Source organism: Antechinus flavipes, chromosome 5 (genome assembly GCF_016432865.1).
Source record: "Antechinus flavipes isolate AdamAnt ecotype Samford, QLD, Australia chromosome 5, AdamAnt_v2, whole genome shotgun sequence".
NCBI lineage: Eukaryota > Metazoa > Chordata > Mammalia > Dasyuromorphia > Dasyuridae > Antechinus > Antechinus flavipes.
Window position 1 is genome coordinate 277,364,720 of NC_067402.1, and position 14,185 is coordinate 277,378,904.

Consider the following 14,185-nt stretch of genomic DNA (forward strand, 5'->3'; position numbering starts at 1 on the left):
CTCCTTTCCTTGGTGCCACGGTGGGGACTGTTTGATGGCAACTTGGGTATAATGGAAAGAAGACTAGGCTTGGAAATAGAAAGCCCAGGGCTTGATCATTTCATAAGTGGGACACCTTGCACAGAGCACACTATGATACAGTCGAAAGAACTCTGGGCTACTTTTAAGTATTCCCCTTGACCAGGGGTCCTCAAACTACGCCCGCGGGCCAGATGCGGCAGCTGAGGATATTTATCCCCCTCCCCCAGGGCTATGAAGTTTCTTTACTTAAAGGCCCACAAAACAAAGTTTTTGTTTTTACTATAGTCCGGCCCTCCAACAGTCTGAGGGACAGTGAACTGGCCCCCTATTTAAAAAGTTTGAGGACCCCTGCTGACTATTCCCCAATGCCTGGAACTCCATCCTTCCTCATCCTCACCTTCTAGTGTCTCTGGCTTCCTTTAATTCTCAGCTAAAAACCCATCTTCTTTTTTATTTGGAGGTCCGATATTTTATCTCCTGCAATTTCTACATCCTAGTCCATCAAAATATACTTTCCTATTTTGTCTCATTTTCGCTCCTTAAATTTTAATATTGCTTTCTCAACCCATCTGTTTTGTGGATTGTCAAATTATTCTGAAAGTGTGCTTTCTCTCCTGTTCCCTCCTTCTTTATTCAGTATGATTTCTCCTCTTCCTTCTTCTCTTCCTCCTCCTTCTTTTACAAACCCAACTTCTGAAAGATTCTTTTTCTGTTCTCCTTTATCTTTGTATCTTATTTCTATTGATCACCTCCAGTTTATCCTAAGTATATCTTGTTGGTAGTTGTTTGCATATTGATTTCCTGTTAGATTAGGAGCTCCCTTAAGATCAGAGATGTGTTTTTTGCCTAATCACAATGCTTGGCATAGACTAGGTGCTTAATAGATGTTTGCTGGTTAACTGATTATAATCACTATAATCCTGTGGTGGAGCTATGGCCTGATCACTGATACTGAGCATACCTATCGACATGTATCCTTGGATTTTTTTTATTTGTTTGAGGGTTTTTTGGGGGGGAAAGCAATTAAGATTAAGTGACTTGACTAAGGTCACACAGCCAGTAAGTGTCTGAGGCAGAATTTGAATTCTATTCACTATTCTGTTCACTCTATTTGGGTTCCTTGGGTTCCCAAGGTGCAAATTATACTGAAATTCCGCAAGATCGGATTCAGTCTTGTATAGTGTCTGCCCCTTGCCTCTAACAGTTTAAATGCTTTTTTTTTCCTTTTAAATAACTTTTTATTGACAGAACTCATGCCAGAGTAATTTTTTTTACAACATTATCCCTTGCACTCACTTCTGTTCCAATTTTTCCCCTCCCTCCCTCCACTCCTTCCCCCAGATGGCAAGCAATCCTGTACATGTTAAAAAGGTTACAGTATCAGGATAAATGCTTAATAAATAATGGCTTATTGTTGACTGAAGTGTGGGCTTCTGAGCACCCCCAACTTCTATTTCAGGGAGAAATTGGGGGTGGGGGCACAGGGTGACTTAGGGCAGGGGACTTCATAGCAGTATTGAGACAGGAGAAGACCCAGGCCACAGGAAACAGGCAGAGATCCAGGAACAAGGTAAGAGTTAAACCAAAAAGCCCGGAATCAGGAGATTGTCCAGAGACTGATAGGGGCCTTCTACCTGCTTTGCACAATTTAAATCGCTACATAAATGCCAATTATCATCATCATTATTATTAGAGGCAGCTAAATGATTCATTGAATAGAACACCAGGCCTAAAGTAAGTAAAACTTGAATTAAAATCTGTCCTCAAACATGTAGTAGCTGTGTGACTGGGCAAGTATTTTAACCCTGATTTACCTCAGTTTCCTCATCTTTAGAATGGGGATAACTACACCCAGGTTTATTAGGCAGGATCAAATGAAATTACTGCAAAGCACTTAATGTGCTGCCTGGTACACAGTAAGCACTCTAGAAATGTTAGTTATCATCATTATTAGTATTATTACTTCTGTACTTTAAGAAATCTGTGATTTCAGCAGTGTGGTCCCCCTTCCTTTCCAGTGCTTTCCTTACAACCCGATGAGGTAAGTGGGTCCTTATTCCCATTTTAAAGATGAGAAAACTGAGACTTAATGAGCTTATATGATTTTCTGAGGATTATAAGATCATAAATTTAGAAGCTGGAAAGGATCATCTAACCCAATTCTCTTCCCCATTTGATAGATGAGAAAACTGGCCCAAAGGTAGCTTGATTTGCTCAAGATTATAAAGAAAGTAAATGTCAAAAGCAGGATTTGAACTCGGGTCTCCTCCCTCCAATTTATTATGCTGCCTTGCATAGATGGCACGGTGGACAGAATGCTGGATTCCCCAGAGATTCTACTACCAGGCAAATATTTCCCAGAGGTCACTGGGGAAAAAAAAGTCCTTATAGCCACCAAAATATTTATAGCAGCATTTTTTTTAATAACAAAGAACTAGAAACAAAGTAGGTGCCTATCAGCAAGGAAATAGTTGAACATTGTAGTACATTAATAAAGAGGACTTTGCTTTGCTGTAAGAAAGAGCTAATGCGATGGGTGCAGAGGAGCATGTAAAGATTTATATGATCTGATGCTGACTGAAAAAGAGAAAGACGGTCTATCAATCCCACCGCCTGCACTCATTAGCTGTGTGACAAAAAACAAACCTCTCTGAGTCCTTAGCACCTCTCTAAGATTTTAAAAGTCTTTCCCTTAAAGGGAAAAATCACTGTGTCTAAAGTTCAGATCTGCTGTCAGATCTGGAGTCCATCATATCACACTGCTTTCCACCCAAGGTAGTAGGATGGCTGATCTCAAAGATTGCCAGGTGAATATTCTTGGCCTTCTACATTTCTCAAGCTCCCTTGGTCCAGAGGCATTTTGGCCAATCCCAGTTTTTCCATCTCTTTCCCAGGAAGTTCTGATATATTCCAATAGCTCGTCCAAAGGCAAGGCCTTCCTGAAGCACTTGACTGACCTGTCAACCCATGGTACTCTCTTTGTGCCAAATAATGATGGACTCTGGGAAAACAAGGTGAGTTCCTAGCATTTTTTTTTCACCCAAGTCATTCTGTTGCTTTAACCCTGTGAGATGTCTCACATATAAGAAACATGAGAAAACATCTAATAATTATAATAGGAGAGGGTAATAGAATCGTAGACTTATAAATGTTGATCGATCAACCAACTGATTATGCACTAAAAGAGACTTCATAGACCATCTAGTCAAATTCCCTAATTTTACAAATGAGGAAACTGAGGGCAAGGGATGGATGATAGGTTTATCATAAATTTAGGGTTAAATAGGATATCAGAGATCATTAAGCCCAAAGGTTTTTATTCTGGGATCCATGAAGTTAGCCGAGGAAAACTTAGCATCTGTATTTTCACTAATCTTTAAGTGAAATTTAGCACTTCCTTCAATTATTTAAAAAAGTTATTCTTAGAAGTCTGCAGGCTCCGCCAAACTTCTTGGGGCCAAGGACACAAAAATAAGGACCTCTAATCTACTTCAGTCTCCTCACTTTATAAATTTATGGATGATCCTATCATGCTATCCCTATATTACATTGATGGACTCTGGGAAAACAAGGTAAGTTCTTAGTATCTTTTCACTTGAGTCACCATATTCTATGGTTTGAACCCTGGGCTACTAACCTAACATTCATTCTAATAATAGGAAAGGATCATAGATTTAGAAATATCCAAAGTCAGACAAGGATTAAGTGTCAAAGATAAGATTTGAACCTAGGCCCTAAAACTCTAAAGCCAGTGTTCTTTCATGCTTCACTTATAATGACTTCAAAAAAAACTTCACCTATTCTTAGAGTTGCCATAAAGAAAAGAACACCATAGCTCAGGGAATTTCCCCTTTTCCCCGCCTCTGCCCAGTTCTTAAAGTAGTGTTACATGGCCAAAAAGGAGCCAAAGTGATTTGGTTGCTCTTTTCCCCAACTGCTAGTGGAAAGATGTCTCTGCTGCCGAGTCTTCTTGGTTTCCTTAATGATGTGTAAATAAATCTTCCCTTATAATAGTTTGATCCACACTGATTTGGTTTACCTACAGAATTTGTTAGATTTAGTTCATTTCTTTAGGGAATGTATAGGATTATGGTTCTTTTTAACTCAGCTCAAATTTTCTAGCATTGAAGAAAGTATGGAATTATGGGTCTATACCCTCTTTAAGTTTTACAAGATGGCAATATGTAAAATAGTTATTTCTCTGTAATTTTGCTCTATTAGAGACTTAATCACAGTTCAGGTATTCTGGGACCTAAAACTATATTTGAGTATAATAATAAAACCTAGGTTTTACCTTTACAATTTCCTGCATTATGAAGCATGTGTACATATAACATATGTTTGGATATAAAAACACGTACATTTATATGTCATAAATATATTTACTATACACATGTATTATACAAATTATACATAAGTATGTGTTTTCTATATGTATATAAATTTTATATCAGTTATTTACTACATGAACTCAGAGGAGATATTTCTTCCTTTAAGAAAATCACAACCAGTGGTCAAAAGTAGGGCACTTTATTAGGCTTTATCAACCTCCCTTTAAGAAGAGAAAATTATACCTGTTATTGATGCCATTCTTGTGTCCCAACTTGTTTTTTAGACACTTTCTGGAAGAGACATCGAGCACCATCTCTCCAATGCCAGTACTTTATTTTATGAAGATATGACCAACGGTACCACTCTATGGACTCGGCTAGGAGGCCAGCTGCTGATTACGTATGGGCAAGACCCACTTCACACAGTAAGAAAAAAAAAAAATGAGTTTATATGTTTTATGGTATATAATGTCCTTTTTATAGATACTGTCTAAGGAAGATCATCCGAGTGTCATTATTCCCATTTCATGGAGGAACAAACAGACTCAGGCTAAATAACTTAAGTCAATCCACACGCATTTATTAAATATTTTTGATGTTCTTGACACCATTCCAGGAACTGGAAATACAAATATAAAAGGGGAAGTCCTACCCTCAAGAAGTTTACAGTCTACCTTGCCCCAAATAGTGATATTTATAACGAACTCATTTGAGGAGAAAAACTTAAGGCCAACAGATATTTCTCTTCCCCTTTTCTTAGAATGAAACCAGATTTGTTGATGGACAAGCCATCCTCCAATGGGATATTTTTGCTTCCAATGGAATAATCCACGTAATTTCAGGGCCTTTGAAAGCACCTCCTGCACCAGTTGTAAGTATTGTTTTTTCCCTTGCTATGAGATGAATTCTCTGTAAATCTACTCTTCTTCTAAAGTCATTTCCACCCTATTCTTTTGCTCTGAAAGGACCAATCATCTTTGAAAAGAACTAGGTTTGAAGGGCAGCTAAGTGTTATGGTGGATAAAGCGCTGACCCTGGAATCAGGTCTTCCTGATCTGGCCTCAGACATTTCTAGTGTGTGACTTTAGACAAGTCATTTCACTGTTTGTCTCAATTTACTCATCTGTAAAATAAATTGGAGAAGGAAATGGCAAATTACGCCAGTATCTTAGCCAAGAGAACGCCAAATGGGATCACAAAGAGTCAAACATGACTTGAACAATATCATGCTGTGGAGGGATGGTATGAATCTCATTCCCTTTAGGGATCTAGTATTGCATTTTCCTTAGAGGCAGCATGATATCATGGATAGAATTCTGGGCCTGGAATCAGGAAAACTGAATTCAAATCCTGCCTTTGACCAAAGATACTTATTAACTGTGCGCTCTATCCACTGGGTCACTAAGATGAGATGCCCTTTCCACAACTGGAGAAAAAAATGGAAAACCACAACTGAAACTGGCCCGATATCACTAAGATCCCATAGGCCACAGAGTTCTAGAATGGGGGATGATAGCCCCCAATTCATACAATTCTTCAAAAAAATAGCATTTGATTTACTCCTAATTGCATGTAAAAATAACTTTTAACATTTTTTGAGTTCCAAATTCTCTCCCTTCCCTCTCCCTGAGACTGTAAGGTGGATAGTATTTTTCATCACGTCCTTCACAATTGTCTTGGATCACTGTATTGCCGAGAGTAGCTAAAGTTATTCACAGTTGATCGTTTGTTGTTAATACATACAGTGCCCTTCTGGTTCTGCTCATTTCACTTCGCATCAGTTCACACGACACCCCTTTTATGCTCAGGTTTCTGCTCATGCTGGTTTGGGAGCAGGCGTATTCTTCACCATCATATTGATCATCGGGGCCATCGCGTTAGCTGGATATTCTTACTTCAGGATCAATCGGAGAACAATCGGCTTCCAGCATTTTGAGGTAAGAAAGTATGAAATGGGCTGGGGAAGTTCACTGTGGCTGCCTTAAGACCTGAAGCTTGGCTCGTGTCTCTATTAACTGTTGCCGTTACCTTGGGGATAGTGATGGAGACCAAGTTTGCTCCATGTACCGGTCAAGAGTAGGGGGAATGTTGAAGGTTTGTTGTCTCTTATTTATGGTACTTTGGCCCCTGATAAGTACACAGTGATGCTCATAAACCACAGTGATACTCATAAAACTCATAAACATAAACCACATCCTGAGACAAGACTTCAAGTGCTTTGTTGTCCACACCTGTAAAATGAGGCCATTGGTCCCTGAACAATATTGACACTGTGAGCACAATGAAAGCATTGAGCGCTGACCCTCGGTCATGTCCTTGCTGTTAAAACACTGGCATCAGAACCTGATTTCACCGAGCTGAAACATTGATCTAATGGAAGCGCCGATATTGTCTAGTGCCCAAGTCCCCTTAGGATAGTCCACAGTCAAGCTTAACCCTTTGGAAGGTGTAGACAAAGTTGCCATCAAGGCTGCCTCCTTCTATTCAAATGAATTCTCAAGGGTGGAACAGAGTAGAACTCAATCAGAGAGAGGTGGTTGCTGAACTAATCAGGGACACTCTAGGGAGTTAAAATCCACACTACTCTGGCAAGCTAATTAACTTCTCTGTACCTCTGTGATGAAGGCTTGGGCCAGAGGTAGAGTCTCTTTTGTTCCCTAGGATCTAATGAAATCCCTGGCCACATATTTTCTCAGTTGTTCCCATTCTATAATCCACCACACACACACAAAATTGCCCATTATCTGAGTTCTAAAAATACCTTATTTAGTTTCCAAATTGGAAAGCATCACTTTAATAAGAGTTCCTTTCAGCATCCAGGGAAGGCATTGAATATATTCACAGAACAATTGTCTATTTTAAACAAGTCATTTTAGCTCCATAATGAAGTTTCCATTTAAAAAAAAAAAAAAAAAAAGGACAATAATATCTGAACTTGATCTCAATGACCTGAGAATTGGACACGTACCAACTATACCCCAACACAACTTAGCCAGTTAGCATGGGTCCGGTTATACCACTCCAGAGGCAGAGAAGGAACATTCCCCAGATGATGGTCTCTTTGTAAATAAAATAAATATTGGAATATTTACCTCAAATTCAGCTTCCCAACAATTCTTATTCCAGAGAGCTCACTTGGCTCCAACCCTTACCAGCTTATCTCCAAGGAAAGTGGCCCCTAAAACAACACCTTTTTGCTGTATCTCCCCCTGATTCATCAGTGTTAACGAGTCAAGATTCTTTTACCTCCTGAGGGCCTGCCCAGCAGTTGTCATTCCGTTTTCAAGATAAGAGTGTCTAGTTTCAGGCCAATTCCAAAGATCTTCTGATGAAGAGAACCATCTACACCCAGAGAAAGGACTGTGGGAACTGAGTGTGGATCACAACATAGTATTTTCACTTCTTTTGTAGTTGGTTGCTTGAATTTTATTTTCTTTCTCATTTTTTTTCTTTTGATGCAATTTTTTTTGTGCAGCAAGATAATAGTATAAATGAGTATGCTTATATTGGGATTCACATATACTTTTACCATGTTTAACATATGTTGGATCACTTGCTATCTAAGGGAGGGAGTTGGGGAAGGGGGGAAATTGGAACACAAGGTTTTGCACAGATCAATGCCATTGTTTTATTATCCTTGTCCATGTTTTGAAAACAAAAAGCTTCAAAATTTATATAGCGTCTAAAAGTCAGTGGCCAAATCGGGGGCCTGACTCAGCGAGTAACTCACCATGGACAGAAGGCCTTGATGAGGAAGCCAAGTCAGCTTTCCCCTGTTTTTTCCTTGTTGAACAAACTGGCAAGGGATCAATATTTAACTGTTTGTTGATTGACCAACCATGATAATTACCTCAAAGGTTTCATATGCAATTGCGTGTTCTCTCAGAAGGAAATAGAGTATAGTCAAAAGAACAAGAGTAGAGACATTGAATTGAAATGAACCCCAGCTACATGATCTGGATATGGAAGCTGTTATGGATCACCTGAGTGATGGAGATGACTTTTTTTTTTTTTCTGGGGCCCTGCTACAGCTGGTCCTATTACCCTACTGCCCACCACTAGTTAGCTTTCTATCTCACCATCTCCTTTCCCTCCAGGGCACAACCATTTTCCCCATTAGGGATATGCCAAGAGTTGGAAGTTCAGAGTTCCTGCTGTGGTTTCTACAAACTTTGCAGTGAATGGAAAAGAAAATTGGTTTTCGGGGTAGCTAGGTGGTGCAGTGGATAGAGCACCTGAAGTCAGAAGGGACCAGAGTTCAAATCTGCCTTCAGACACTTAACACTTCCTAGCTTGTGATCCTGGACAAGTCACTTAAACCCAATTGCCTCAACAAAAAGAAAAAAGAAAAAAAGAAAGAAAAAGAAAAGAAAATTGGTTTCCGGGGCAGCTAGGTGGTACAGTGGATAGAGCACCTGAAGTCAGAAGGGACCAGAGTTCAAATCTGGCCTCAGACACTTAACACTCCCTAGCTTGTGATCCTGGACAAGTCACTTAAATCCAATTGCCTCAACTAAAAGAAAAAAGAAAAGAAAATTGGTTTCCATGGTGTTCCCACAATTTTCACAAATCTGAATCCACTGAGCTCATTTCTAGCAACCATTTTCCTCACAACCAAACTTTTAAAAATCCAGACTGGTGACAGCAAATGGAATCAGGGCCTAACTCCTGACTCCCTTTTTTCTCGAGTTTTTCACAGGACTGAAACGAGGCCAGGGTAACCAGAGCTTTGCCTCAGGGTACTTTAGAGGGTGGCCAAAACTTATACCACAGGAAGCTCCATCCAACCTGTTCCTCCCTCAGGTGTCAGTGATTCCAGGTCCTTATCTCCCCATCTCATACTGATTTCAGGATCACCCAGGGACAGACAGTTGATCTGAGAGTATTTTGAGTAAATTGGCTGAAGGCACCATTTCATCTCAGTACTCCAGGATAATTAGAAGATAAAAATTAGTAGTTTTTACTCTATTCAGTCTGCCTTTGATGTCCTGGTTCCTAGAGCTTCAGAGCAGCAGTAAGCATCCAGAAATGAGAAAATCTGCATATTAAAAAGCTCACCACTTGGGCAGTTACTGACCCTTTCATCTCTCCTTTTGTTCCTCACTTTAATTAGGGATCAGGGAAAGGGATGTGGCAGAAGGGACACCCAACTGGCCTGCTTTGGTGATGATCCCAAAGATCCCAATCCCCGCCTCCCTAATGATCCTGGCCTTAACTGTGTACGCTCATGTGTGTTCCCTGCAGCCAGAAGAGGATATAGATGTCACAGCCCTTGGCAAACAGCCATCCTCGAATATTTCCAACCCCATGTACGAGAGCACAACCACGCAGCCTCCAGAACCCGACTATGACCCTTTTTCGGTGAGTTGGCACTTTCCGGGGTACCTGGCACAAGCCAAGCTACCCAATAGCCTTTGGTGGAATCTGAAAGCTAAGCAGTTCACAAGAGACTGCTCATTCCCCCCCTTGCCTGGGGCAGCAATTAGAGCTCTCCAACAACAACCTCACACATGGTCTCTCATTAGGTCAGCAAAGCATTCAGCCTGCCAGGGGTAATGGGAAAGAGTGACAAGATGCTGTGACTCAGGAACTGCGTGATTGAGCTGGCTGCCAGATAAGAGGGCATGGGCCATCTCTCATGTTACTGTGTGACCTTGAGGACTCTGTTTTGGGCCAGAGTTAGAGGAAAATAGCGGGGGAGAGGTTAAAATAGAGAGCTCCCAGACTAGGGAATCTCCTCTGCCAAAGGCACCTGATCTGCCACTTAGAGAGTGACCCCGATCCCTGCCAGCTGAAATAACCTACCCAAGCTTAGCCAGAGAGTATGGGGTCAAAAGCAAGATTTGAAACCTAGGCCTTTCTCAATACAAAGCTCCTTATACCTTCATATTTTCATATTTTTAGAGCTGAAAAAGGACCTCAAAGATATTCTAGTCAAACCTACCAGTCATTTTACAGACAAGGAAACTGAGGCTCAAAATATTTCAGTGAAACTGCCTACAGTCACATAGAGCCTGAAACTACAACATCAGGCTCCAAATCCAACATACTTTCTTTGATTTCAAATTGTTTTTCAATTACTAGGCTTGTATTTTCTCTCATCCCATATTGAGAAAGAAAAACAAAACCTTGTGACCCATTTGGAAAATCTCTGGTTCTTTCCAGCTCTAACTTTCATTGAGGAGATCAAATGAGGCAATGGAGAAAACGCACCGAAATTTCAACTAGTATTCTATGCTTCTGCTTCATTTCAATTACTTAGATATTGATGGTTTGGGGGCAACTACTTGGTGTAGTGGATAGAGCCCTAAAGTCAGGAGGACCTGAGTTCAAATCTGATCTTAGATACTTCCTGTCTGTGTGACCCTGAGCAAGTCACTTAACTTCAATTGCCTCAGGGGAAAAAAAAATTGATGGTTGAAATTATCCTATATAGAATTAGCATCTTTGAACACCGGAGATAATTAGAAATATCTTAAGTTTATAGTTTCAGAGCTGGGTGGATAAATGGATAGAGAAATCAGGACCACCTGAGTTCAAATGTGACTTCAGATACTTGACTCTGGGCAAGTCAGTTAACCCCCACTGCAGAGAAAGAGAGGAAGCAGAGCAAGTAGGGGGCAAGTGAAGGGACAAATGCCCCAGAGGGATCCAGGAAGATAGTGACAGGGAAAAGCTCATCAGATTTAGCAGTTAAATTACTGGTAATTATAGAATACTGAAATTAGAAGTCAGATTACAAAGGATTAAAAAAAAGCAATAAGGGGGTAAAAAAGACTTCAGAGCACGAGTCCAGTTGTAATTTCAGAGGGCTGACAATGAAGGCTACCACGGCCTTCTGTGAGAGAGACGGCAGCCTGGAAATGCAGAACAAGGTGCCCATTGAAAGTCATGGCCAATAAGCTAGCATGTTTCACGTGACTACTTCATGGAGACTTAGTAATTTATTTGTAACTTAATAACCTGGTTATTACAAGAAAGCATTCTGTGGAGGTTTGAGTAGTCCATTGGATAGATACAGTGTTATAAAAATAGCACTCATAAATCTTTTTTTTTTTTTTTTTTAAATGAAAGGAGAGCTACCAACTAGGGGCCAAAAGAGAAAGGAGCCCTTGAAGATAATCAGATTTTACATCATGGGCCATGTGAATTCACTTGGGAGTTGATCCTAAAAGAGCAAACTTTCATGATGTTCTATATTTTGGGAAAATCTCCAAACGTGATCTAAATCTAGCTCGTCCTTTATTATTGTTCGGTCTTTTCATTTGTGTATGACTCGGTGACTCCATTTGGGATTTTCTTAGCAGAGATACCGGAGTGGTTCGCCATTTCCTTCTCCAGTTCATTTTACAAATGAGGAAACTGAGGCAATCAGGGTGAAGTGATTTACCCAAGTCACACAGCTAGTTCTTGCCTGGGTTTCCTCAAATGTGGGTTATAGGAAACTACGCTCCCTTGAAATTAAAAGACCAAAGACATGAATTTCTTGTCACCTTTTGTGCTGGCACAGAGCTAAGTCAGAAAGCACCAGGGATTCGCAGGAAGCCATTTACAAATAGAGAAATAGTCCCAAAATGGAGATATTTAAAAGTTTCCAGATGCACCCCAGGTGATGAAATTTCACAGCTATTAAAAAAGAACCAGAGCCAAGAAGCAGATCTCCTGCAGAGATGACGCTCACTCACTGCTTCTAAAGGCCCAAACACAAAATGGAACGCGTGGTACCTTAGAATATACGAGCTCCATTTCAAAGATACTAAATAAATCTGAACCTCACATGTCCAAAGGGACTTTTTCCTATTAAGTTACTTATAATATTTCCTGCTGTGAAAAAAAAGAAGTCGAAAAAAGACCGGAGAGATGAAGGTAGAACAATGAAATGCTAAACATCAGAGCTGGGAGAGGTCTTGGGATATTCAAGCTAGTGAGGACCTAACAGTACTGATCCTAGAATCCCCAATCAGGTAGGGTTTCATTTTATAAGAGAACATTAGCAGCAGGAGGGACTGGAGAACAGACAGTGTTACAGCTGGAAAGGACCTATTAGAATATAGGAATATAGACTGTGAGAGGTAGGAAGAACTTTGGGGCTCATCTTTTCTAACCCATTCATTTTATAGATTAGGAAAATAATGCCTAAAAGGGTAAAATCACTTGGCTTGAGCTCACCAGCTAATTAATGGCAGAATAAAAACATGAAAACCAGGTTTCCTAACATCCTTTCTCCCTGCCTCTCTAAGAAACTGATTTATCTTTAAAAGCCTTTGCTAATTTTAATAGCTGGGGCAGCTAGATGGCACAATGGATAGAGCACTGACCCTTAAATTAGGAGTTCAAATTCAGTCTCAGACACTTAACTAGCTGGATGACCCTGAACAAATCCCTTAATCCCAATTCCCTGCAAAAATAATAATAGGTAATGTATACAGCAGTCTAAGATTGGATCTTTACCACCACCCCATGAGGTTGTTATCAATTGTACCCATTTCACAGATGAGGAAAAAGGTATATGACTTGCCCAGAATTATACAACTGGTGAGTATGTAAGGCAGGGATTCTAATTCGGGTCTGACTCCAAATCCAACACTCGTACTCCTTGTACCAACTATCTGCCTCGGTTTACCTTAAGATACAAATCCGTCCCCCCAACCTTGCAAAGTGTGTTTAATCATCTTCAGATAGAGAATTATAATTCCTGCTCTTTAAAATGGCTTCCAAACTGCAGGAGAGAGCGTGTTAATCTTTTTTAGACAATAAAAGTTAGGGGGTGGGATAAAAGAAATCCATTATGACTGGAATATAAGCTTTGTTGACTGCAGCTTTGTACCCGTGTCATCTCTTACCTTGGGTAATGTGGCATTTCAGCTCATCCCCCTGGGACTGGTAATGGATTCTCAGCCCAAGATACACTTTTCATAAATTATAGTCAAATGTGAACAAACATATTCCTATGTGGGGGAGGAGGATGTTTCCATCTTAGAATTATAGCTGGCAAAAGAAGGGAGGAGGAGGAGGAGAGTTTGTCATTGGAGGGAAATGAAAGCCTGGTGGGCTGATTTATTCAGTAACAAATCTCTCTTACAGGAATCTGATGAACAGCAGCTTGTGACTAGTGGTACCCAAGACCTTTAAGATGACCTGGAGCTGCGGGGCCTACAGAGCAGCCCTCAACCAGTCGATGGGAACTGTGAATACTTAGGGCCAGCCAAGTTTCGGGAATGATGAAATAGAAGTCACTCCAATGTCATACCTCATTACTTTTGTTCTGGGGCTTTTTTGTTTTTATCTGGAGGGGGAGAAGGCAGAGAAACGGGCGTTTCCTCCTGTGCTCCATTTCAGCCCAATGGAAGACAAACCATTTCCCTGAATTCAACATCGCCTGGAATAATAAGAGCTAACATTAATATAGCTCTTTAATGTTTCCAAAGTCCTTCATACAATTATCCCATTTTTGTCCTCAAAATGACCCTGGGAGTTAGGTGCTATTATCATCCTCATTTTACAAATGAGGAAACTGAGTCAGACAGAGGTTAAGTGGCTTACCCAGAGTCACACAGCTAGTGAGCGTCTGAGGCCATATTTGAATTCAGGTCTTCCTCCAAAGATGAGCTCAAACCTCCCTACGTTGCCCTCCCCCTTCAAGTTTTGCTAGACCATTCTGTCTGGATCTCTCATTCGCTCCTTGCTCATTTTTATATTTATCCGTGTACATGCAGTATTTCTTCTCTCCTTGCCCCAACTAGAATGGAAGCTCCTTGAGGGCAGGAATTGTAATTTTTTTTTAATTTGCACATAGTATGCACTTAATAAATGTTTTTGAATGAAATGCAAAC

The 14,185-nt window shown here is 40.4% G+C and overlaps 1 protein-coding gene across 1 annotated transcript in view; it reads left to right on the forward strand.

Annotated features, from left to right (window-relative positions):
* STAB2 (stabilin 2) overlaps positions 1-14,185 on the forward strand; it is a 202,031-nt gene extending 187,846 nt beyond the window's left edge. The window contains exons 65-70 of the mRNA XM_051962503.1: positions 2,916-3,035; positions 4,637-4,777; positions 5,113-5,223; positions 6,161-6,289; positions 9,597-9,713; positions 13,437-14,185. Of these exons, the coding sequence (XP_051818463.1) occupies positions 2,916-3,035; positions 4,637-4,777; positions 5,113-5,223; positions 6,161-6,289; positions 9,597-9,713; positions 13,437-13,484 (666 nt within the window). The 3' untranslated portion in view covers positions 13,485-14,185. The remainder of the gene's footprint in view (positions 1-2,915; positions 3,036-4,636; positions 4,778-5,112; positions 5,224-6,160; positions 6,290-9,596; positions 9,714-13,436) is intronic.